At 37.3% G+C, this 27,272-nt stretch overlaps 1 protein-coding gene across 6 annotated transcripts in view; it reads right to left on the reverse strand.

The window, feature by feature from the left end:
• Positions 1-23,576, reverse strand: part of CPEB3 (cytoplasmic polyadenylation element binding protein 3) — a 75,703-nt gene extending 52,127 nt beyond the window's left edge. For 2 of the 6 annotated variants that reach the window (XM_071564102.1, XM_071564101.1), the window contains exons 1-2: positions 20,993-21,138; positions 19,862-20,766 (exon numbers count right to left, since the gene is read on the reverse strand). In XM_071564102.1, coding sequence (XP_071420203.1) covers positions 19,862-20,755 — 894 coding nt within the window. In that variant the 5' untranslated portion in view covers positions 20,756-20,766; positions 20,993-21,138. Of the gene's footprint in view, positions 1-19,861; positions 20,767-20,992; positions 21,176-23,503 lie in introns of those variants that run through there. The other 4 variants (XM_071564100.1, XM_071564098.1, XM_071564099.1 and 1 more) reach the window with 4 other exon arrangements.
• Positions 23,577-27,272: the final 3,696 nt, after the last annotated feature.

Here is a 27,272-nt window from a genome sequence, read left to right on the forward strand (position 1 = left end):
CTTTTTATAATTAAAAAAAAGATAAATACAAGCCTACAGTTGTTAAAATCATCCCCTTTATTTTGCAATTGCTACTTTCACCAGTATAGCTATGTAGAGGCTTTTAATATTTCTAAAAATATACATACAAACAGTAGCTATTTCTAAATATTATCATTTAAATAAGAACTTAGATATAAAGCAATATCAAGGTTTACATTGGAGAAGTGAAATTGTGAGATTTTTGGTTTACAGCTTCATCCTCTGCCTTCAGTCACTGCTACCTTAATCCCAGAGCAGAAGCAAGCAGTGCTCGAGATGCCAGCAGGCAAATTTGTTCCAGAAAGCACCAAGCAATTCTTCAAATGTCTAAAATTAATCTCACAGGTTTTAGGAAAGTACACTAGGTGCAAGAACAAAAAAAAAAAAAAAGCAAGCTAGAATATGCAACACTTCCACAGCAGGGCACTCAAAAGACCAAGCAAGGGTTGGTTTGTATTGCTTCAATCTCCCATTTTTAATTTGCTGTAGTTCTGCTTCTGTTTTAAAAGGGGAAAATAAAACAAAAAAACAGAATCAATCTTTAGCAGGCCAACTAGAACAACCAGTTTCAAAGTTCAGGAACAATCCCAGAGAGGAAACAGTCTACTAGTGTCCATGAATCTGGAGTACAGTACACAACAGGACATACATAACAGAATGGCCCCTTCTGGTTAGCCTGTTTCTAAAAAAAAATTGGTTTTCTTATTGTCACCAATGTAATTTAAAAAAAAAAATGGGTGTTTGGACACTATATTATGCTGCAATTAATAAAGAGTATTCCTCCAGGAACAATGTTTTTCACATGCTGGTTACTAGAAGACATTCTTGCTTGAAAGAATAAAATTTAAAATCCTCAGAGAAGCAGCAGAAGTATCCATAGAGAAGGTAATCAAAGTTTTTTCCTAAGTATTATTTCTCTTGAACCCTCTTGTTCTTAAGTTGTCTTTAAAGAAAACAAAAGGAGAGAATGAGTTCACTGGTTTAAATTAAGCTTGCTTTCACTGTTCCTGTTCTGGAATTAAAATAAATACACATTATTAAAAGCTTGCTTTTACAGAAAATTCTGAAATATAGATCATCTTACTGCCAAAAATCTCATGCCTCCACAGTGCCCACTCTAAACTGAAGAACCAACTTCCTTTCTCCAACACGGTAATGTTGTATTTTCTGTAAGTGAACTGGCATTGTCTTCTTCACGCATTTATTTTATTTCTATTAAGCATTTTTTGGCAGTCAAACATGATGTTCAAAGAATAATACTTGATTTCTGTTGGAAGCTACACTAAGCACTAAAGTTCAAATGAGCTCACTGATTTCAAGTTTCATTGTTGACGATTTTTAAGTATTTACAGCTGTTTAAAACGCCAACACTTGGATATACAGTATTTAAAAGGGTACTTGTTCACCTATCCAGGTGGATAAATACATTGCAATATAAAATAAAATGTATGCTCAGGAAATCTAAAGTAGATCCTGGGGGGGAAAATAACCACAAGCCAAACAAAAAACTCCAGAACAGGTTTTTTTGAGGTTTTTTTTCCCTAACAGAAAACTTTGTTTAATACAATCCACTTCTTATTAAGAAGTAGTAGGAGAGAAGAGTTTATTTCATATTCACTTCCTTTAAAAAAATGCAGGGCTATACCAGAATGAAAAAGTCTAAAATGGACATAAAAAATGCCCTTCTTGCAAGAATTTTTGCCTTTTTGTATTTGCTGCCTTTAAATACATGTACTGTGTATATGTAAGGAGGTCAGATTTTTCAACACCCAACTATGATATCTTTTTGAAGAGAAACTTTCAAAGCAAACATACAGCTTTTATGCTAAGTAGGAGTAGGAAAGTACTTTTCAGTCAGATCAGTCCCCTGATCTGGTTTACTACACAACTTTAGCAGAGCTGAGCTGGCAAAACCAACACTGGAGAGCAAAAGGGCAGGACTGCTGCTTTTGCCACAATAATAATTTATTCCAGCTTTAAACATTCCTGAGATTACAGTCTTAGAGGTCAGAAGGTATGAGTTCAGAAGAGGACACAGCCTACAAACTGAATGCAGTTGTTCTTTATTAACATATGAATGTTATATTTTAACTATGGTACTATAGCAGCAAATCTCTGGGAGGTCCTACTTTGTTCTAAAACTTCGCAAGGAGCTGGGCACATGGACACATGTGAAAAAAGGGAGAAAAAAATTGCAGCATCGAGGCAACACTTGCACAGCAGATTTGTTAGAATGCCCCCCTACAATATATTTTCAAGATGAAATTAGACCTATATTGGACACAGGAAGATCAATTTAATCAAAACCCTTTACCTAGGCAATTATAACACTTCCCATTATAGTACTTGAGCAAGATAAATCTAGTAAAGGAAATTTTACACACAACAGCTTTTACGAGTATATTGTGGCATGTGAGTAAGTATAACACATGCTGACTACAGATTTTGTAGTGTGGGTGATAAAACAAACAAGTCAGGGCTAACATTCTAGCTCCTAAATAAAAGAGCTACTACCATTTTCCTTAGTAGCTTTCATTTCAGTAGTAACTCATTTGTACTCAGCAGATTTGAAGATTGTTCCCAAATTCAGCCATTTCTTCTAAGAAGATTGGTGCTTCTGCACACAAACACACACAATTGTGTTTCCTCATTTCTCAGCACAAACAGGTTCTCCTGCTTTTGTGAACAGACACTGTTCCATCTCCCGGATTTGCCTTTTGCATTCTTTCCACAGGCCAAACCTACTGCCAAACAATCTCAACAACAAAAACAATTCATAAAGGCCCATAGTAGCACATGAGAACTTTGCAAGGAAGTTTTGGGATTAGGATTGTGAATGTAAATCTCTCTCTCTCTCTCTCTCTCTCTCTATATATATATATATATATACATATAAAATACACAATGACAAAGCATAATAAATAACTTGGAAAAGAAGTTCAAAAATCCAGCAAGTCTGGAAAATCTGCCAGGATATCTTCCTAGAGAAGACAAAGCTCCTAACACCTACTTAGATAAACTACATTACGGATAAAAGGGAAATCTCCAGCTACAAGGCACTGCCTTTGGCTACACCATAATCATTAAGTCAGCAAAAGATTAAGTCCAGCCTGCCCATGTTGGACTGTACTTTTGCTGGGTACAGACAGCAGCTCCTTCCTTGTTAGCTACTAGTGTATACAGCAGCCTATTTCAGGTCTTAAAATATTCCAGCCTTGAAAGAAAGAAAAACAGTTTAGTAATAAGAGCTTTTAGAGAAGATATGGGTACTAAAACTTTGAATTCCAGCCCTTGGCTGTTATCTGTATATTCGTCCATGACATAGACTTCCTCAAAGTGTACATGTTAAGCACACTGAAAAATTAAAAATGCATATGCAGGATCAGATGTTTGAAGGATCACAAAGTGAAATGGACCTGTAGTTGGAGCTGGGTCTCAACCTTCTGCCTCTAAATATCTTACTTGTAAATCGGATTAAAAATGTCACAAAATGCAGTGTCTATAATCTGTTAATTAAAAAAACTAAAACCAAAAGTAACTGCCAAAAATAACTGCAGTCGAGACACTAAAATAAAATGAGAAAACACAACAATGTGCATTTTAGCTGAATTTTACACTTTTGTCCATCTATATTATGCCAGTCTTTAATTACTCAACCACAATAATTATTCCAAGGTCTCCTGTCTCCATTCAACACACATAATGAACCAACTCCAGGGATGAATCAAAACAGTGCTCTGAAGAGGTCTGTTTATCTCTACGACAGATACCAGTGTTGCTTATTCCAGGAGGTGGCTGAGTTGCAATCAGTGCATCAGCAAATTCCAGGAAGGGAAAAGACATTCTGAAAGTTACCTTAATTAGGAGAACAAGGTTACACAGGAGTACCTGAAGTATGTCATTGCCAAGTGCGAGCAACGCTGGAAATGAAAAGAACTTCTCCCCATCTGTTGTACCCTGTAAGGTGGCAGGTTTGTTCTGCCCATTCAGCCTCACAGCACGGGCATGTAAGGGCAGGGCATACCCTGCACTACTTCAGTTCCCTCCCAATAGATACACAAACTGTGTCTTTACCAGTGAGAGGGAAAGATAAAGAACGAGAAAAAAAATGTATGACTACACTATGGATGACAATGCCAAGACCATTGCTTGCAGTTTCAACGACAACAGGTGCTAAGTGGATCTTAATACAGCCTGATCTCCTCACTAAGTCTTTCAGCTTGGATAGGTAGGCCAAAGTAATTGGAACTAATGAACTAAAAAAGGAAATTACTGACATATCTCATGGCAGAGACATGGAGAACACACATCTTGCTCCAAAAACTGAAGCTGTATCATCTTTTTCTGTCTTCTTCTTATGGCAGCAAAGACACTTGACCATTAATTACTGAAGTACAGTTAAAAGGTGGAAAGTTTTATCCTGCCTAGCTATCATCCATAGTCAAATGCTTAACATGTAACATGGCTGCATGTGTCAAATCCTTGATGGCATGGTCATCTGCATCCATAGCATGAAACACACTGAGCTGAGATACCCCTGATCTGCCTACTTTTTAGTGTGCAAGCAGCAAAACCTCAGCTACCTGGACCCTTCTCAAGATACATTTCCTTGTGTCTACTTATTTCAGTTCATCTGTTAACTGACTTGCTATTAAGCTTCCAAGCTTCCTATCCTCTGAACAATATTTCAGTTTCGGTAATTTATTTCAGTGGTTCACATTTTCATGCTGCTCTAGATTTTTAGGCTTTCTGCACCAGTTTGTGGCACAACACAACCCAACTCTGCTGAGCAGTAAGATGGCTTCCTCTCACTGAAATATTGAGAGTTCCAGAATGCCAAAACTCCAGTTAGGCTCACAGAAGTCTCAGCACGTTTACTTACTAGATTCTTACTAGCTATTACACGTGTATTTTGATGAGAAGAATGAGATGAGACCCCAGGGAACAGCTGAAACTCTTACAGCTTAAACAACTTCCCTATCAATGCAAACTTCTTCACTGTGGTCACTGCAGTGTTTCTTTCTGTGCCCTACATAAACCTGGATTTGGTTGCACAGGATTGCTACGCATTGCCAACTAAAGCTGAAGTCAATGGAAGCAGAGCTTTGAATAAATACAGGATAAAATGCCAGCACTGTTTTAAACTGGGCTCACTCACCCTGTTCTAGCACCTGCAACAGGGGTTATTACTAAGAACACGAGGAAAACAAGTTTGTTTCCCTCCAGTATCCCAATCCAAAGTAGTAAAAACAACTGCAAAAAAAGTCTTACTGAAGTTTGGCTTGGGCCATGCTCACCATGCCATGATGGTGCACATGAATGATCACACACAGCACGCTCCAAATGCTCTCTGAGCACTCTTTAGCTCCTCGCAGCTTCTGCTGTGATGCAGTCCCACTTGCACTCTCAATAAAGTCTAAAAAAACCCCTCTCAAAATATAGGAAATCTGAAGAATATGCTCACATGATAAAGTAATATGATCATTTTGAAAAAGAATCAAAAAACTGTAAATAGCAAGTGTTACTTCCTTTGCAGCTTGGCACTGGAATGCTGCCAATAAGAACATGACTGACAACACAGATGCATGCAGAACTAGAAAAACCAGAAATTTCAGTAATTTTTTCTTTATACTGGATTTAATAAAAATATGAAAGAAGCAAAACAAATAACAAGATAAGACATAGGCAGGATGGAAGAATATGGTAAATTTGTCTATGCCCATAATGGAGAACTATACAACACAGGTACTAGTCCTAAGTTGTAACAGAATTTTATTTTAATTCCACTCTCTTTTGATTTTCCAGTTAATTTTGGATAGTGTTAAACTGAGCTGAATTTACTGTGTTCCTTTAGTGGAACAAAATGGGGTATGTTTTCTTATGTTATTGTTGCTCTTGGAATGTCCACAGAAGACACACATCAACTTCTCACACATTTGTCTTTTCGCAGTAGTAACTGTAGCACATTTTATTTTCACAGTGTTTGGAAGTTCACTGGGCAAAAGGTGAATTTTTAAAGCTTGTTTCAAAAGCTTTTAAGAAAAATGAGGAAGTTTAATACAAATATAAAACAATATCTAACTGTATATAGATTATGACAATATTTCCATGTAATTTGAAGAATAACATTTCAAAACTGTAGTTAACAATATTTAGTCATCTTGTCTGTGTTATATAAACTTTTATAGTTAACATGCAAGAACTCAGATTCAAGCCAAAAGCCTTGAAAACTTGACCTACTCGAGCAATTTTTCCATAAAGGTAAAGTTATATTACCCCCTTATAAATTCTAAGTTCTAAAATGTCACAAGAAAACTAAAATCTTTGAGTGAAATGCTTGCAATTTTTCTTTTCAGATTAACTAAAAAACACGGAAATAGGAAGAGATAAAATAAGCATTATAAAGAAATAGAAAAACTAATAAAAATTGTATTATTAATTTTAAATGTCCTTTCACTTTGCAACCAAGATGCCCTTTTTGTACACATTTAATACCTGCTCAAAAAAACCCAAACTTCAGTCATTATAGCCATAAGACTTGGCATCATAATCACTTAAACAGCATATCCTGCCAAGTTACTGCATACTCAGTATTTGTTTGCAAAATGCAGGGAAGAAAGTAATTGAAATTACCCTGCATTTTCCTTAATAGAGGTGGTAACTACAGAACAGACTGAGAGGAATACATTAACTGTTCCCCTGGTTTAGGCAACTCATGTTCTGGTGTTGCAAGGAACAAACCATAATATGGCCCTACTAGTTTGGATACAAACTATACACGCACATATATAAATATATGACCTCTATAGCATAATAGTTTCTTTCCTTAGAGCCTTACTAAAACACAGCCTACCTATTGTGTTCTTTGAAGCACTCTTAGTTGTTCTTCCAATACAGACTTTTATAATATGCCATGCACAGCATTTACATGATCACTACTGTTATTTCTCCACCCCAGACTCAACAACAGGAAAGCACCTACTCAACTGTTTACATCACCTCACCTAATGCTCCCATGGGGAAACACCGTTTTTTACCAGCAAACAGAAACGTAACAATTTTGCCATGAAAACAATTAAACAATGTGTTAAAAAACCCCAAACAAATAGAAACCCCAGAATAACAAAAAAATCAGAAGAATCTACAAAACATCTATTATTCTTACACCCATTACCCTGCTGGAAGGAATGATCTGCAGACAGCACAACTAACTGAGCACTCACTGACAGGAATTATGTTTAGTCATATTTTGTCCAATGTGATGCTTTAGATAAAAATCTGCTCATCAGTCCTGCTGCTGAATGCATCTCAAAAAGCTGATGTACCCACTTTCTATTATAGTTACTGATTCCAGTAACAAATGGTTCTAACACTTGTAAAATATAGGATTAGAGTAGTTACACCCAAGATGACCATCAATTCACAAAAACAAGCAAGTGGAAAAAAAAGTTGTCAGCAGTAGAATTTACAAGGCCATTCATTATACTCTTGAGCCATTAAAATGACATAATTCAACTGGTTCATTGGCCCACTGTGCGAGAGTTCAGCACTGATAAGTTACCTTTGGGCTTCTACCACTCTGTTCAGTAGAATGTTGCCTGTGTCCCAGAGCAAGCAAGAACTAACACTGACCTAAGAACTACTTGCCAGATAAATCAGCACAAGTTCAGTGCAAACCTCAATCACAAGATGAAAGCAAAGGTGCAAAGGAGAAGGGAGCACTGGAAGTGCCACCATGTGAAAGGATCTGAATGATGGCACTTGGCAGTCTGGACCACATAATGTAAAAGACAGTAGAGACACATTGTATAAGGAAGCCTTGTCTCAGAAAGATTTACAGGCTGTCTCATGGCAGGAGAGCAAATGAGACAAAATGGGGGACAGAAAAGAATACAAGTAATCATTGTCAAACAGATGTCTGAGCATCATTGCCCAGTAGCTTCATTTACTAAGGCCACCACAGCAAAGGAGACTCCAGGGTTTCTCAGACACAGAAACGGAGGTTTTGCCTATCATAACACAGGATACATTGGTAATTTTTAAAAAAGGTGTCAATGAAATATTTAAGCCTGATGACAAATAAAACATTGTCTCTCATCCAAACTCATTATGCTTTTAAGAAAAATGTGCCAAAATAATATCTAACTGGCACATTTCAGCTCAGGCTCCTGTTCCATTTCTGTTGTGCTTAGAAAATAGCACCTCCTGAACAAAAATCCTGTAGGTGTCAGAACTCCAGACACCAATTCCAGCAAAAGAGAGGTAACACATTTCATCTGTTCACACAGGACAAGATCTTCCTACGGGTTTGGAGAACTACCCTTACAGAGGACAGTCATTTCCCATTTCAATGCACATATAGGCCTTTCCTTCTAAAAGGAAAGCAATGAAATGTTAAGAATAGTGGGGATAGTTGTTCAGTAAGGGCTGGGGGGAACTGCGGTCATCTACCATCTAAACGAGGCCAGAAACATCACAATGTTCCAGTTCCCAGAAAAGATAAGCAGGTGACCTTTTCAGCATGATGTCACTTTGCATTCAGCAGGATTTAAAGAAAATGTTTCATCTATTAGTTGCAATATATTTTTAATTACTAAAATTACTCATGTGAGTTATTACAGCATGATTAACACACAAGACAAATTGTGGCACACAAAAATCCACTCAGTCACCTTCTTTCTAACAGGGGTTGAAAAGAGTTAGGCAGCAAATGCTCTCCATCCTGGGACTTTATCAAGGACATAATCTATCATAGAATCCCAAACTGTCTCAGCCACCTTCTCGTAAGGGAAACAGAACTACAGGCTCTCTCAAGCTGTACACCTATTTCTAAACATAAGCTGAGACTCCTGTATAGCCATTGAGATATGAGGCAAACCTTTTCCTTAGTGTCATGACATTAAAAATTTTAAATTAAGAATATTTGCTGTTAAGTACTTGATCATCTGCAAAATTACCAAAGGTTGCACATATGCAACTGAACAGGTTGGAAACAGCAGACAGGAGCAATCTAAAGACCATTTATGGCATCAACCTCCTCTTAGAGGAAGGAAAGGCAAAAACAGAACACAAAAAAATACAGCCCAAAATAATGTTTTCATTAGAAGCAACTCTTAAAAGGATATTCACAGGAGCAAGAAAAACACTTTCATTTTCCATTATAGGAGCTAAACTGATTAGCACATGGCAAATTTGATGCTCCAGACAGGAAAAATGTCTTGAGATAAAAGCCTGCCTGATTTGCAACCAAATTCTGCTTTTTTGTACAAGGTAATAAAGACTGACAGGCGCCTTAAGAAATGCTGTCAGAAGGAAAGATCCAGGATGGTCAGCCAGTTCCATATATGCAGGGAAACTGTAAGAAGGTCAGCATGAATACCTTGGACAACAAACGTCTAGAAAATGATGTTACAGTAAAATCATAAGTGAGCAATTCAGATCTGTAGAAAGCCCTGTGAGACTTAACCAGAAGCAGCAAGGAGCTCAGCCGCTGCTGGCTGATAGGGAGGAGGTTTACTCCCTAAGAATTCACAGAGTAGGAATTCACAGGACTCTGCAGGTGCACAAAAACAGCCAGGATGAAATAATATAAACATGGGACTTGTGCGAGATAGGGTTTAACCAACTGAAGTTTCTAGCGTGGTGGTGTGTAACTCTTTTAGCCAATAAGCTGTAGTCCTAACCGTATATAAACTGTGCTTTGTGTAATAAAATGTCTTCACTGTGAATCTCATAGATTGGTGTGAAGTCCAGCTCCTCCGCCGTTTATTCTTAGTTTACTTTAAGAAAAAAGTCAAGCAGGACGGATAAAAAAAGTAAAACAAAGCAGAAGTCAGAAGAAAATAAGGCAGCCTCCCTCATGCTCACAGAGGAAAAATCAAGTGAACAAGGGTAAACAGAAAATACACGTAAACAGTAAGACATAAAGCAATATCATCTATCCAGTTCAGTAACAGACGAGGTGCAGGAACACTTGAACCAAAGGGAGCCAGAGTTGGGAAGGGACAGTCAGGGGAACCACTAAAACCAGTCCAAGTAAGGATGCCAGCACTGTATATATCTGACCAGCAAAATAAAAACAGAAGAACTGCAATAACTGAAGCAGAAGACGCAACTATACATGACAAACACTGTTTCTAGTTTTTATGACTGAAATTCAAGGACTTCTTAAGAAATACAATGCAGAAATAATACAGCATTACACGTTACTGAAGCAATACCCTGGAAATACGATCTCTGGTTCTTGAAAGATTATGATATGCCTGATCTAACAAGGATTTCAACATAACGTCTCATTTGGTGCTACAGGCAAAGTAACCATGCAAACAGGAAAAAAAAAATTAGTGCAATTGAGGTAAGAAAGAAAAAGGCAAAATGGAAAAGAACTGCTAGTGTTAAACAGAATCTGCTAAAGGAAAATAAATAATAGAGTTTCTTCAGGGAAAATCTTAACATCAATTTTATCACTAATGTTGGTTAATAAATTAGAAACACAATAATAATATTTACAAGATATCATCAACACAGAGGAGCTCAGCTCATCACACAGAAACAACTAAAGAACTGCAGCAAAGCAGGCTGAGATTAAAATAGCACTAACTACAAGGTCATGACCTCAAAGACTCAATTTTCTCTGTAAACTGGGAAAAGGGAAACACAAGTGTTTATTAGTTAATTTGTAGACAATTATAAACTACAAAAATAAATGTTCAGTGTGAAAAGGTAAACAAAATTGCAGGTGTGAAAAACTAGCCATCTAGTAGAGTTCCTTTTTGCATCTATGCTCACCTGCATCCATAAAAAACCCTATTTTCATTGTATTTGTTCTTTTTAATTAATTCCCCTCTCTATATATCCAGTGGAGCCAAGGACTGAGCTATATTTTGAAACATTCACCAGCTCAAGTTTATATTCAAACAAGGCTACTATGTAAGTGAAATAGCAAGACAACTTTCCAGTTTCTCCAGAAAGTGAAGCCTTTCAAAAAAAAGGGTAAAATTCACTACAATCCATTTTCAAGTAGTTTTAAATGGCACACACAATGTCATTACTTCTCCCTTGCCTAACAAGAAAAAACTGTTATATAAGTAGTCTACTATTTCTACTTTATGAAACCATGTCAGAAGAGTGTGTTCCTGTTTAAATGAGGGAGGTAGAACTGTCTGCAGAAACTTGCATCAAAACATCACTTATAAAATCTCCTGGTTTTTTTACTCAGAACTCACGGGTACAGCCTGGCTTAGCAGCAGCCAAGGAAGCAGGAGCCACCAGCATGAGAACCTTTACCACGAGACACTGAATCTGGTCCAAACTGCACAAGATTTTATTTGCAGAAATTCTCATCCACAGCAAGTGAACAGGTATATTGTCATCTTGGATTGCCACATCTGAAAATGCCACAGCTTGCCTTTCATTCTGTACTATAAAAGTCCTACTTTTTCTTGTTCCTGACTCCCTTGTTCCGCCTTACTCTTCCCACACAGTAGCACAGTCAGCTGCTACTTTGGGCTTTGTCAGTTTTAAGAAAAGCCCTTTCAGTTACTGTGAGAGGTTTCACCGTTTTCAATTTTTTTTTCAATTGTCAGAGGAAGAACCAATATGACCCTGGAAAGAATATATGAGCAAGAGAATTATTCAGAGATGAAATAATTGGGTCAGACTGTTATGGACATCATGACATAAAACTAAAAGGTATCTTTATAAGTAGTTTAAAGAAAATTTCAAACGTACAAAATGTGCTGTGAACATTTTACATGTGTGTGGTTATTACAATCTTAATGCTTACTAAGCACACCAATAGATGATATTATATTTGGTTATAAGCCATCTGTTAACATGCTGGACAATCAGTTAATACATTAATCACTTGTTAACCCTTTACAAATGTACAGTCACTGTAAAGGTCATGCAGTAAATGGGAGTAACACCAGCTCCCTACATGCTGATTCATTAATGCTTTAACACATCTCCTTCATAACGCAAAACACTGCAGCAACTTCCAACAAGGAATTAGGAATTTTCATTTAATCCAAACCAATATTTAACTATTACAGTGTTTTAAAACAGAATGTTTGTTCTGTTTTATTTTAGCAATTCCATAGTGAGTCTTAATTGCAAAAGAAGAGCCTTTACCACTTTAAGAATAAAACTAAGAGAGCTTTGGTGGGTGATTTTCTTTGTTTTCAAGAGCCGTTCTCACATATAGAAGATATTTATTCAGAAACATAATACACTAGACATAACTTATTTATCTATCTATGTGACTGTAAATGACTACATATGACAGTGGCCTGACATTTGCCATTAAAAGATCAGCTTTAACTTGCTTATAGTGTTGCCAAAAATAACTTTTTAGGACGAATCTTTTTAAGATGAGCACCTTGGAAATAATTCTTCCATGCAGGAAAGATGAATTTCACAGGAATATCCACTTACAATTATGACATAAAATAAAATGATATATAAAATGTCCATGTTAAAGACATAATGCTTTCCTCATTTTTGTCAGAAGTGTTTTTCTGTCAATCCGTGTGAAAATCCATCCTAAGTCACACATTGTGGATGCCCAGTGTAGGGATGGGGAAAGAAAATCAGTTCAGCACATTCAGACTAAATTATCACTTGGTTAGAATTTTTAGATTTTTAGAATACAGAACTTCTAGCTAATATTTCTGAAAATTCCATTCTCCCTGAGTTTAATTAAACCTACTTAAACCCCCTCATGCTATTAAGTTTGCACAGGAGTAATTCCCACAGAGTAAGCGAACATGATTCCTCTTACGTCTACAGGGATTTATTGGGTCTTCCCCTGTAACTTGAAGCTTTGACATAGAAAGCAGAATAGGGGAGACCAACTCAGCTGAGAAGGCTCAGAAAAAAAGGGGCCAAAAATCAGGAACAGGAAGAAGTAGAAGGGATGTTTGAAAGCAGTGGAGTTCAACAGTTCAAGGGTGGATAAAACAAAGAAGAGGGCCATGCTCACAAATTTGTGCTTTGCCCAAAACTGAAACCCATTGACAGTTCATGCTCTGTACACAGAGCTTTCATTAACTTTGTTAAAACAAGAGCAATCTGTAGAGTTGATCAAAAGACTCTAACTTGGCTGATGAATCATGTGAAGGTCATCATCCTAACACCACACAGAATTTGTGGGTTTGCTTAAGTATTTCAGTTAGACTCTAGGAATTTAAAAGAAAACTGCCATTATTGCAGATTTTGCAAAGCTATTCGGGAAAAAGAATTAGGAAGTACAGGAGTTAAGACTTCCCCAGATGTACAGAGAATGACATAGACAAATGAAGGAAAAGTGGGTATCTATTAAAGAACTTAAGTATTTTGCTTTATCTTCCCTGATGAAAAGTTCTTAATTTCTGAGTAATTGGCATGTAACATAAACTAACACTTTTCACAAGTGACAATGTGTTGTCTTCACTTACGCTTAATTTGAGATTCACACAAACATCAAACTTGAGATTTCAGCGTATGCTGTTTTCAAAGAACTATATAATAAGACCTATATGCTAAATATTTCAGGAAAAAATACAACATTTCAGAATTCTCAGGTTGAACGTTGAGAAGAAAATGAATTCCCCAAACTCTGTGTCTCTTATTTACATCTGTAGAATGGAGCTCACATCACCCTTTCTCTTTAACATCGTTGTGACAAAGCAGATCAATAGAAAATGAAAATGTTGACCAAGTCCAAACATGCACGTGCAAAGTTTCTGTGACACTTCACAACTTGTATTTTTAAAATTCTAAAATTTACAAGCAATAACAGAAAGATTACAGAAATGAAGATATAATTCTATATACAAGAATTGTACATTCATCTAACTCCTGAGGCGCCTGCTTATTATCAGTATGTACAATATTCTAACAATTGCTGAGCAATCCTTTTGCACTTCTCAGATTTCTACTAAATGAAACAAGGAAAAATTAAATAAAGAAGAAATAATGAAACAAAACATGGCAATGGCACCTTAAATTTAGGTACAGAATGCATAAAATATCACAAAAGCCTAAAAACTGAAAAGTCTGACATACTTGTGAGAAAAATTAGAATGGAAAACTACTACATGTGAAGTGTCACAGTCACCAAAAAACCAGATTTAGCTTAGTATGAGTAAGAGGCAAATTACCTCAATAATAGCAAAACCTACTCTGTCAATGTTGTTCTAAAGTAAAACACAACTCATGAAAACTCATTTCAATTGTATTTGGGAGAAAATGAACTAGGGAAAATGAAAAGAGAGACTTTTTTTTTTTAGGGCTTCTAACTTCCACTGTGCTAAAGGTCTTGAACAGAAGATCCTTTTCCTTAAATAACATATCACATGTTACGATGATAAAAGCAAAATCAAGCAACACACTTATTTTGGAAAAAGCAGTGAAGTTTGTAAACAGTCTTTATTTCCTGTGAAAGTTTATGCCACAATTTGGAATAAATCTTGATTAAATTTCTAGGACAAGCATCTTTTATTTATGAATAGTATTTTCAAACTTTTAACACTATCTCAAGTGACCAGAAGGAAAAAGGAACCAAATTAAAAGTAATAAAGACCAGAAAATCTTAGAGCATCTCTCAAAGGTCATCACTGGATAGTTTTGGTATACATTTTCTATTCAGTCTAATTTAAAGGTTCTGGAAACTGGTCTGCCCAGCCCAAGCCAAACTCAGATGTGTACAGTTTAAGATCACTTTATACCTTTAAACTAAACAGTGCTGTATTTTAGTTTCCCTCTAATAAACTTCGGCCAGGAATCACTCACGAGTGACCATAATGAAAGGAGAGCTATTTTACCAACTGCTCAGAAATGGAAATGCTCATCATCCACTCAGCAAACTTGTTTCTTTCCTTGAAAGCCACCTGGAACTTGAAAACACAACTTTTTCAGGTCTCTCCTCCTCTTACATTCAGTTCACAAGAGCAGTCTAAGCAGAAAGACAAAAACTGGGAAAGAGGATCCAAGAAGGGAAGTAGCAAAATGAACTGCCACACCCTTCACCTTCCCTCCCAAAGAAAAGACAGATAAATACTTTATCAAATCTTTAGGACAAAATTATTGATTCATTGCTCTATGTTAATACCTTAAATGTTATTAAGGAAGTCCTATGTATATATGGAGTGGATCAGAATATCAGCTGCATATTTAACTCAGACTTTGACAGCCTAACTATGATTCAATTGGTTACTTAAAACTAATCAATAAGCAATTAGCGCTCAAATCATCATGTGTTTTTTCTTCTGTACTGTTACCATGTTTCAGTTGATTTGAAAATGCAGACATTTAGAATGAAACCAAATTTAAAATCTAACAAAAAATTGTAAAATACTTCACAACTGCTAAGGCTAGAATGTCATATATTCCTTGTATCTGTTACATTGGAAGACTACTGAGACACCATGACCTGTGTATTCACATTTTAATATTCAGAGTTGGGCTACTTATTGCACTACTTAATAGTGCCAACAAAAGCATGTAAGAAAGGAGGTGGGGGAGGGGGAGAAAAGCAAACCTCGGCAATTTTCTTTTTTTTTTTTTATTTAATTTTTGTCCGTAAAGTTGCAGGCTGTCGGTATTTGTGTGCCATCATGTAAGAAAAAATAAGATTGGACTACAAGTTAAGAAAGAGATTTTAAGATATGGGTAACACTCCTAAGCGTGGTTACCACTAAAGCGTCAAGAAGCCTGAGCCCAGAATGTCAAATTAAACTAAAGAAATACAGTGTTTTAAAAATCTATCTTCAAATAGATTTACTAGATTGAAACAAAGGTTTTAAAACAATGATCACCAGAATGCATTAGTCAGTATAACTCCTCTCCTCATGAACACAAAACTCTGTTTGTTACACTTGTAAATGTCCCAGTATTTAAGCTCAATGTATTTATGCATATATACATTTATATTTATAAAGAAACTCACTGCATGTTAGTGCTGGCATTTAAGCAAGAAATATTCAAGTTACATATAATTTCTAAATTTGGCTTATAATTTTATCTGATCCAGACTAATTCCTATTGAAATCAATGAAAAAAATCCCATACAAAAACACCTCCTGAAAGACTTTTCTCAGTCTCCCTGCAAAAGACAGTATGTTAAAACTATCTTCATACACTAAACATCATCCTATTTATTTCTGCTAGAGAAATATTTATCAGTAAAGCTGCCAAGAATTACTTGGTGCATGCCAGAATCTTCAGAGCACCAAATTGCTATACATTTTGTATTGTTTCTAAAGAAGGTTACTTGGAAAGCAGCAAAACAGCAGTTTCAGGAAATTTGTTACAGTGCTGTTATAAGTTAAACTCCACAAGGTACACATACTTAATTAGAATACTGGTCTTCAAATACTTAATTCCTTTTCTATGTTCTTCACTGTAAAGAGAATTTTTTATCCTTGCTTCCAAGGGTCTATTTCAGGCACTATCAACCCTCTTGGTTAGGAGACTGCCCCAATATCTTCACATGGCCAAAAGCCAAAAGAAATACACTATTTGCCTGAGGGAAGTGCAGGAAAAGAGCTGTGGGAGCAGCTCAGAAGCACAAGATGACATTAGCTCTCTTCAAGCCCCACCACTCTGCTGTAAAATGGCACTGAACTGTTGCCTGTGTCCCAGGGACAACCAGCTACCGTCAGCCTCAAATGCCAGAGCTGAGGATCACCTGGCACAATGGCACAGCACTGCTGCTCACCACAAAACAACCACAGGACCTTCACCTGAACCACTCAGAAGCCAAAGAATACTCAGAAGAAAAAAATGACCATGTTTCTGTATTTCCTATCTAGCCTAGTTCCACATCTGTTTCCATGACCTCCTCTCCAACTCTTATCTGCTACATTACATTTCTCTCCAGACTGATCACTTCACTTCTTTCTTTCAACTATCAGCTTTGTATCTCCTTTTTTTTTGTACATTGCAATTAATTTTTCCCAGTAAGTATATGGAAGCAGTCTCTGTCAAAGCATTTCTAGTTATCTTTCAACACCAAGCACAAAGCAGACACCAGCAGAATTCCTACCAAATGGTATTTTAAATCTTCTGATGTGCTCTGCAGTACAACTCCTTGGGACAGACGCCAGTTGGGTTTGACATACAAGATGCACTAAAGTATTACTCAAACTCAGGGATGAAAATATCTAGAAACACTTTCAAATTGAACATTTTTCCCTAGAATAAAGTGTATCAACACGAGTATCAACTTGCTTCAAGAATTACAGCCTTAGAACACAAATCTTGGTTATAGAAGTTTTCTGCTTAAAATTTTTGATCACTGCAAAGACCTGAATTACAAAATAGCTCTCCTTGATGTTATTTCAAACAGTGAACATAATATTTTTCTTTTTACTTAAGAAGCCCATAATCCTTACGTAAAAGAACAGGTTAACACAAAGAACTTGCTAATGTGCGTAAGTGTGTTGCTGGAGAGTTTAGTGGAAGGTATTTCTGAAGTAGCTCAAAAATGTGCAGTTATGAAGGGTGGCAGATGTACATGGATAAACCTGCCAGAACTACTCGATAGTGCTGACAAGCAGAACTTACTATGTCAACATATTGCCCAATTTCAGGGCGGAGGGAAGAAGAAAAGAAAGGCAACCAGAACCTTGGCAACAAATATTAAAACTCTTCGTCTAATTTGAATTTCATTTTTATCAGTGTAACTAAACAATTGCCTCCTATCAAGGGCATGGTTTCAACACGTCTTTGGCAATTTGTAAAGTATAGGAGCAATTAACATTAACCCAGATCACAATTTTGTAAGCAAAAGTCAGCAGTACTAAGAAAAAGGAGCCAAATAGGAAAAAAAATTACAAGTTTTCTGAGTTTTTGAAATCAGACTGTTATACCAGCTGGTGCTGAGGGTAGTCTAAGTATTTGCTTTCGGCCGAACATGAAAATACCAGGTTAAATTCACAGAGAAGAAAACAAGTTTCCAAATTTACACATTGACTAATACCTTAGTTTTCCAAAATCAATTTTAAAATTTTAAAATTTTAAAATCAAAGGAACTTTTCTTTAAAAGCAGTTATCTCCTTTTTTTTTCTCCTATTGATGATTAAATGTCTGTCAGTTTCATTTGTGACAATTTACAGTCACAAGTATAAACTTGTGTATTCATTAAAGATGTATCTCAGCAACCAAACCAACAAAATAAGACCATTTATTGCTGTTTTCCCTCCTAATTAAAATATATAAAAATTTGTCATGTCTTACATGTAGACAATTAAGAATAATTGCAAATTGAGACACATTCCCCACTCCCAAAAAATGTCTGGGAGCTACATTCATTGGCTTTTGTGTGGCTGTGCTCTGTGCAACACAGTATTTGCACCAGGCATATTGTGCCTAAAGTGTCATCTTTCTGCACACTTCAGTCCTTCACAGACATTAACCAGCAGTCCACCAGAAGCCACTCCGCCTTCATTTAGGGCAGCCAATAAAAAATTTGCAACTCTCCCTTTAAACAGAATGAAGCAGCAAAATGAAATTTCAGGGCTGACTATAAAGTGCCCTCTTTGAATGGGACTGGAAAGTGCACGGGAATGCATATATTTTACTTCAACAGTTTCTTAAAATAATGGGGGTGGGGTGTGTTTCTTTTATGTTCTTATGCACTGTGTGTTTCCAATACTAAGTGTCATTCTAAATTCTATTCTTACCAAACTGGTAAGTTAAAAATGTTTGAGAGTTCATACTTTGTTGAGAAAACAATTATCTAAAAAGCAAGAATATATGAATGACTTAAATGTATTTCAAAGCAGAAAATTTTGACTTGACTGACATGAAAAAAGCTAACTTAGAAAAAAATTGAGATTTACTTCATCTTGCACAGATAGAACTGCAAGTGCACGCTCTGCTTTTTTTCAACTTAAAATGGGTTTCACACCATGACAGGTTTCATTCTGCATTAAAATTGCAAATCTTCTATGTGGCCCAGTTTCAGCTGCAATTGATCTGCTTTGTCGTCATAGATAAAAAAAACAGTGAAGGGCACTGCAGCTTTAAATATTTCAGAGCTATGTAGCTAGTAAATAGACTCCATTGCAATATGGCTCTGAAGGTCGTGTCCTATTGTCTCTTTTTTCTGCAAATATTTTGAACAGCATAAAATGGTTTATTTTATACAATACCTCCCTGCCATTTCTAAATCATGTCAATTGTATTAGGCATTTCCTTACTGGAAAGGACAGATACGCCACTCTTTCCATACACACCCACGCTGCTTCGTATTCAAAACGTCCACTGTGAATATACCAGCAGGGTGTACATATGAGATGTACACAGCTTTTCATACGGACACCTTAATGCGAACAGACTCCCTGTTAAATCCCACCACAACATAAGGACAATTAGTTATTTCAATGATAAAATAATTAACTGGATTTCTGGTCAAGAAGCATCTTTGGTAAAAATTAACAGCCCAGTTAGAAAACCGAAGACAGCGACTTTAACATTTCCAGTTTGTCACATATGGGAGAATATGAAAAAAAAATTTAACACAGCACTAAGAAAATCCAGTCTGCCAAATACATTTTTTCATGGAGGCTATTACCTTTCAGATGCTAAAAAAGAGCAAAAAACAACAAAACAAAAGCCCTGCCACATTTAACAATAAGTTACAAGAAAAATAAGACTATAAACCTTAAGCCAGAATTGGAAATCTTTGTGTATGCAGATCCCAGGTTCAACCCCATTTCTTTCACATAAGGTGACTATTTGATGCAAATTAGAGTTACGGAGATGCCTCTCAGAACAGTAACATGAAAAACACCTCTACAAAAGCCACAAATTCGTGACAGCTGTCACCATGCAGAAGGTGCACGAAGTCATTTACCTGAAAAGGCAACAGATTGTTGCCATTGTCCGTCCTGAACGCGTTGTCTTCCATCCAGGATTTGGGGGTTAAGGGTGCAGCCCGTGGGAACTTCGGAGGGGCAATGACATTGCTGGAGAATGGTTTTTTAAGGGGTGAGATGGGATTGAGGGGCGAGGGCACGCCGACCCCCACTCCCACGCCGACCCCCACTCCCACTGCCCTTCGAGGGTCCCTGCCAGCCTGCAGCCCACCCCAAGGGTTGGAAGGTGTACTCCAAGCCGCGTTTTGATGGTTATTCCAGCTGGAGGAGGAGGAAGAAGAGGCAGAGGAGGAAGACGGTTTGCTGGTCATGATGGGCTGATGGCTGTAAGCAGCATTTCTCTGGGCGAAAGGTGCCTGATTAGGGCTCACAGGTGACCTCCGCTGCTGCTGCTGCTGCTGGGCTTGCTGCTGCTGCTGCTGATGTTGGTGGTGTTGAGTCTGAGCTAGGCCAATCTGGGGTGAGAAAGTGCCACCAAATACAGGGTTGACATGGTGTGGAAAATTCTGGAAAAGCATTGTCCCATTGACTGGAGTAATCCCTTGAAAAAAACTATCATCCACCGTGTTTGTGGTCCCTGTAGACCAGGTGCTGCCAAAGGAGGGAGACAAGGAGGTGCCGGCTGCAGGTTCTTGTTGAGGCTGGTGAAAGCTCAAGCCAGGCAAAATGGGAGACTCCATCTGCATCTTCTCCTTGCTATTTTGGGAAGGAGCCGATGTGCCGATACTAGTTACTGAACTGCTGTCTTCTGGTTTGGGTGTCTCCGACGAGATGGGTGTAGAGGGGGCTTCTGCTGAGTTTGGATCTTGCTGCTGCTGCCGCTGCTGCTGGGGCTGGGCTTTGCTTTTGTCCATCAGTAAATCATCCTGCATGGTTTGCGCAGCTGAAACAGTAGGGGAAAAAACCACAAAGACAGATTATTAACATTGTCATTCATACCACAAAAACCAGTCTGTTTTAATCATTTGCCAGCCAAAAATCTCGTCCTATTGCTAGTACTATGCTACAGCAAATTGCAAAGCAAACCCGTAATCTTCCCCCTCCCCCATGGAATATGTAACCTTTGATCGTGCTACATTGCCTTTAAAATATTTTTTAAGATGCTTCACCCTTTTTGATGCCTTGTTTCCCTTCAGTCTAAATGAGAGATGTGCTTATAGGGCAGAGATATACAGCAATTTCGCCACGTCTCTTTTCTCTTACACCGGAACTCAGAGCTCTCACCCTGCAATGAGAAACTGATTCTGGTTCCTGTTTTTCCAAGCACCCTCCTCCACCTCCTCCCCCTGGTTATTTGCATACGTCAATAAATACTGCTGCGTCCTTCAGCAAGGTTAAAAAGACACCAGTCTTCGCTCTTCTCCACCCCCTTTTCTATTAGGGGACCTTTAAAGGAGCCGGGTACCGATTTTCCTCAACTAACAAACAAGCTTCCAGTGATTCAGATTTATCAGAAAGAAAGCACACACGAAAGCTCGCACTGATACGGGAGCGGCTTCTCGCTCGCTGCTCGACGGTTTCCTACCCCTTCCCTGCCGGCTCGGGGCAGGAGTGGCGAGGGCAGCGCCGGGGGGGGAGGGAGGGAGGCAGGGAGGCAGGGAGGGACGGGGCGGAGACACCGCACGTACAAAGCGCTATTTGCCTTCAGTGACCTTATGGGCTCTCCGTATAAAATGCTGCTTTACATCAAAGCAGTACTTTACTTCAAGGTATATCTGCTGGCTCTATTTATATAAAGATGATTGATAGATAGATAGATAGATAGATAGATAGATAGATAGATAGATAGATTATTTGTTCATTAGAAAAACATAAGGTCAAAATTGGCAGATCTGAGAGGTATTGCTGACTATGATCTTTCTGATGCTTTCAAACAAAAAATAAATCCAAGGAAAATAAAAATACTTAAAATATAGACATGCTGCGTGTTAAAAACATCTCTATATACACAAGACAATGATTAGTGATGCAAATTATTTCCTAAATCAATGTATAGCTTTAAAAAGTAAATGTATGTGGAATGGTTGAGTTTTATATCTGGTAGAAAAGGTGCTTCATAAGAAACAGGGCAGATCACATAATTTTATTGTTTTGAAACACAATAGTACTAATGCAATACAGACATCAATTAACAGCAATTGTATGAAATCACAGCAGGAACATCAACATTTTGCAGGCTTTAGTCAATTGAAGAGATCATTCTAAATCTCAAAACTATTTTAAATGAGCCCCAAATCACTTAGTTTGATTAACTATGTCAAAGATGGCCATAGCTGAGTACCTACCTAACTGCATTTCTATTGAGTTAATCACATGACATGTACATGCCCAAGACTGCATTTTTAGGATTGTTGCTTTAATGTAACCAAGTAAAGCCAAATCGATTGACTATTTAAGAAGGGTGATAAAGTGTGAAATTGATGACACTGTCCTTCCTGACATCAGTGATCTTTAGACAGTTTATGTGTATCTAACATTTTTCTTTCTTTCTTTCTTTCTTTCTTTCTTTCTTTCTTTCTTTCTTTCTTTCTTTCTTTCTTTCTTTCTTTCTTTCTTTCTTTCTTTCTTTCTTTCTTTCTTTCTTTCTTTCTTTCTTTCTTTCTTTCTTTCTTTCTTTCTTTCTTTCTTTCTTTCTTTCTTTCTTTCTTTCTTTCTTTCTTTCTTTCTTCCATACACACATGTTTTAGTAAAATTGAATGTTAGGAGAAGTTTCTGCTATCAATTAAGTTTCTGCTTATGCTTCCCCCCCTTATCTACCAGTTCAATATGTAAATTGAGCAGCAAAGGTTCCCAAATGGACTAAGCAGTGAGACAACATTAAGGCAGGCTCCTAAGAGGGATGGACTAAACTATTGTATCTCCACTTGGCAGGGCTAGTGCTAGTGCTAGTGCTGCTGCTGCTGCTGCTACTGCTGCTGCTGTGAGTGCAGAAAACCTTGTGAGGCGGCTGAAAGTAATACTGCGGTAAGACAGAATACACCAAGCTCTGTGTAACTTTCCATTAGCTTCACTTCTACCAAAATCACTCACTACTACTCCTAAGGCTACATAAACCCACTGATGATTCCAGATCAGAGAGAGAAAAGGATTACATGTATCCCTCTCCCCTGGTTCAGAGATATCAGTATAAAAATACATTTAGCGATAAAACATAGCAGCTGAAATGTTAAAAGTCTGTTGTCAACAAAGTATATTTAAATCAGTTAGTCACCAGGTTATTTACAGTGGCTAGCAGAGCAGTTGCTTCAAATACGTACCTTGACTTAACTAGCTGGTTTTGAACTTTATCCTAAGCTCTGTGATCAGCATTCCCTTTCATATTGCCTCTTAAAGGTAAAAATCACTGTGCAGTTCAACCCTCTTGTCAAGGTCAAGACCTACCTTTAATGAATGAAGCCAGTCTGAATGGAAAAACACTGGATAATAAATGACTTTGAAAGACAGGCCAGCCAATGTCTAATGTTGGACTACTATGCATACCTCTTGATTATTTGCTGGTGTAAGTATTTTTTACAAATTTACAATCTAGTACAGGAAATCTATATCCCCACAGCAAAACCAGCTCTGTTTGCATGCAGTAACCCACGCAGTCAACACAGAAATTTTTAAGGATCAGTTACCTTTGGATTTTCTGTATTTAAAGGTCAATAAAAGGACAGAATATTTATTTTCTTCTTTCGGGTTTGGAATATGACAAATAGTCGACCAGTCGGGCAAGAGCACTTTGACAAGTGGAAGCTGTCAGCCTGTGCTCTCCCGAGGAATCCTGGGGTTTGAAGTCTTATCTAGGGATTGCATTGCACTGCTGCCTATTCTGAAAGGGAGAGAGCTCGAAAGGAAAAATAAATATATGCACACTCCCTCCTTACAGGGGAAACTGCTGCAATCTGAATCACCATCTCCGAGAAAATATCTGTCAGACTGAGCTGAAAATGAGGACTAAATAAGTGCTTTTAGCAGTTTGATTTATAAGCCCAGATCAAACAGCTACCTATCCAGAGCAATTCCTAGACAAAGAAATAGTTCAAGTATTTCCAAAATTCTCTTCCAAATTCTTCCTATAAAAAATAAAATATAAGCTCATACGAGCTATAACATTTATAGCTATTACAAAAGAGATTGTGTCATGTTTCTTAGATGAAGAAAATATTAAATAATAACCTGTCATAATTTCTAAAAATATAGTGAAACTCAAGCACAAATAGGTCAAATATGAAAATTTAAAACAAATCAAAATCAGCACATAGGTGAAAAGTTCTACTATTTGAATAGTTTCCAATTTCCAAGTTATGAATTTTTCATTACTGAGTTGTTACCACACTGACAATTCTACCAAAAAAGATAAGCTACTCAGAAAAAAGCAAGGTGCAAATTTTACTATTTAACAGTTCATCTACTGTGTACACTGTGGTTTCACATTTCAACTACCTTCCTTTTCACTACCTACATATCTCCAGGCTCCAAGCAATATAGAGCCTGACAGGAGTTCCTCTCATAAGATACTAACATTGTGATGATTAATGTTGGTTGGGTAAGGTTTTCAGAATTTCATTCCTTGACACTTCTGCCCTCTTGTGCACTCGCCCATTCTGTATATTTGTTCTGCGTAATTATTCAGGACCAAATAATAATGCTTGGATGGAAATTACATTGCTGAAATCAGAAGTGTGAAAATAACTGTTTAATAAAAGTGCAGGGTGATTTTCAAAGGATGAAATATGCATAGCTTTGTAGGTGAAAGAGAGATGACTAAAGCTGAGAAAGATAAATTAGAGCAGTTGAAAGTGAGTTGTGGCTCTTATGTCTCTGCTTTCTGCAGTCTATGTTGGACTGTATAGTCTGCCCGCCCTAAATCAATGCTGTAATTAAGAGTTTCTCAACCCTTGCTCTGACCTGTTTATGCTACTCTGAATCATTAAAGGCAGGAAAACTGCTTTCTTACAGCAATTGAAGATACTTTCATGAACTATCCCAGCTATCACAGGGCTGGCTCTAGGCATCCTATATCCCTCATGTTCCCATTTACTATTGGGCTATTGCTTTTCAGATGATTTGAGCATTTGTGTGGAAGGCACTGATTCTGTCAGTTCTTCCCAGGAGACTTTGTAAATCAAACATTAGGATAAGGAGAAGCACTCCAGAACCAAAGAAAATCAGGATATAAATACAGTTTTTGATTGACTAGCCACTATCAGAAAACCATTTTTTTTTGTTTCTACCAACCAGCTCTCTCATAACTGGCAGTTAAAAGATAATAACAATGGCTGAATCAGAACACAAGAGCTTAACTCAATCTGGTATCTGAATTACTTGACCTACGGTTCCAAAGACACAAAGGTAAGAAAGGCCAAAATAAACCTATCTAACTCACTTAGCATTGCATGAAGTGTATTTTTATTCTAAGAAATTAATTACGTAGCAATTTAAGCCTACTATGACTAACAAACCACACTGATCTTTTTGACAGAAAGCAACTATTCCAATTAGCTTGAAAATTTAAATGAAGTGTTATGCTGCTGAATTTTACATATTACTATCATAGTTAAAATGTAGTTTTGCCAAAGTGGAATACTCCTATATTGCCAGATTACTTAGCTTTGTTGAAAACAGTGAATAATTTCAACAGTGTTAATGCTGTCAAGTCAAAAGGACTGTATTAAGGTACAGCTTCTTCATTATTTGTCATCTTTTTCAGGCCTTGCTGAAATAATCAGATAAATATTTAATCTACCTCCACATCATTCTTGCAGTAATTGTTTGTCAACTTCTTTATTAAACTTAAATCTGTATACATTTGTTATCAGTCAATTTAGTTGATAATTTTGTAGTAAATCATAGCCAAATTTAAGGCTCAATTTTATGCTCTAAATAGCTTATACTGCTTTTGGTGATTTTCACTAAGTTCTTTACTTGCCTCCAAGTGACTGGTGCCTCCAGCCAGCGTCAGGGAGGCTGAGCTGTCACAAATCTCCATTAGTAGCAACCACTTTCCCTCACTTTGCATTGGTGGAATGGAGTCTTTCCCCAGGTCTCTAATGCAGCTACTACCAGGTGAGGATAAAAGTTAACAGAGGGAGACAGTGCAATGCACCTCATGGAAGCAGAAGGAAGACACAAGGGATCTATTAAGGGAAGCACTCGTTCGAAAAATGAAAAAATTGCAGGAGGCAACCTGAGATTTATAGTGGGAATTGCCAATGAAAAGAAGGAAGCATTAAGAACAAAAAGTGGAAAATGAAGAGAAAAAAAGGGGGATGAGGGAGAGTGAAGGAGAATAAAGGGGAGAAATAAGCAAGCATTTGAATAGAGTAGCTGCCTATCCAGTCTTGTTAAGGGGAAGAAATAAGGATGGAATGACAACTCTTCCTCTGTCAGGGAATAAGGAGGGGTTTTCTCTCAGACTGGTAAACAGTTGGTTATATATGTATTTTAGGATCACACTTTGATTCTGAGAAGAGCAGATAAATGGAGAACAAATACCCCAGGCTGTCCAACAAACTCCTGAACAATAAAAAGGCACAAATCAGGTTTTAGATTTCAAAATCTTTAAGCTATTTATGAGATGTTAAGAGGTCTGCCATAATAGAATGGTTAGGGCTGGAAGGGTCCTTTGAAGATCATCTAGTCCAATCCCCTTGCAATGAGCCAAGGACACCTTCAACTGGACCAGGTTGCTCAGAGCCCCATTCAACCTGACCTTGAAGGTTTCCAGAGATGGGGCATCTACCATATCTCTGGGAAACCTGTGACAGTGTTTTCCCACCCTCATTGTAAAATATTCCTTCCTTATGTTCAGTCTAAATATACCCTCTTTCAGCTTAAAACCACTAATGCTTATTCAATTTTGCTTTTATGTATCCTATTGTATTTTTATTTTTCATGTATGGAAAAAAATAGAATTAAAAAAAAGAGATGTCCAAACCTACCAAGTGTTCTCTATTTGACCTGACACTCAAGTTGTCCAATCTTCTCATACCTTCTTGTGCCAGTGGTAGAGCAAAGCAGCCACCTTTGTCACAAGCTGTTCCTTAGCCTGAAATGGTAGCCAAGTGATCCTGGGCTCTGGTTCCACTTCTTCAGGTAAATATTTTTCACAGCCATTATTACTCATCATTACCTTTATCATAAATGGCAGGCAACTAATACCTCTTTCCAATTCCAAAGCAAAAATACAGAAATTGCACAAACCACATAATCTTTTAAATAAAATTAGCTTCCCTGTTTCCATTTGTAACACTTGAGAATAAATATAAAAAATTCTAAACATTTGGCTAGCCTAGCTGATCAGTGTTCTGCACAATAGACAATGTGCTTAGTCAAGACCGAGAATAGGAGCTAGACATGCTTGGTATGTAATATTGCTCTTACATGTCACAAACAGATGTAATT

This window comes from Pithys albifrons, chromosome 9, assembly GCF_047495875.1.
Source record: "Pithys albifrons albifrons isolate INPA30051 chromosome 9, PitAlb_v1, whole genome shotgun sequence".
Taxonomy (NCBI): Eukaryota; Metazoa; Chordata; class Aves; order Passeriformes; family Thamnophilidae; genus Pithys; species Pithys albifrons.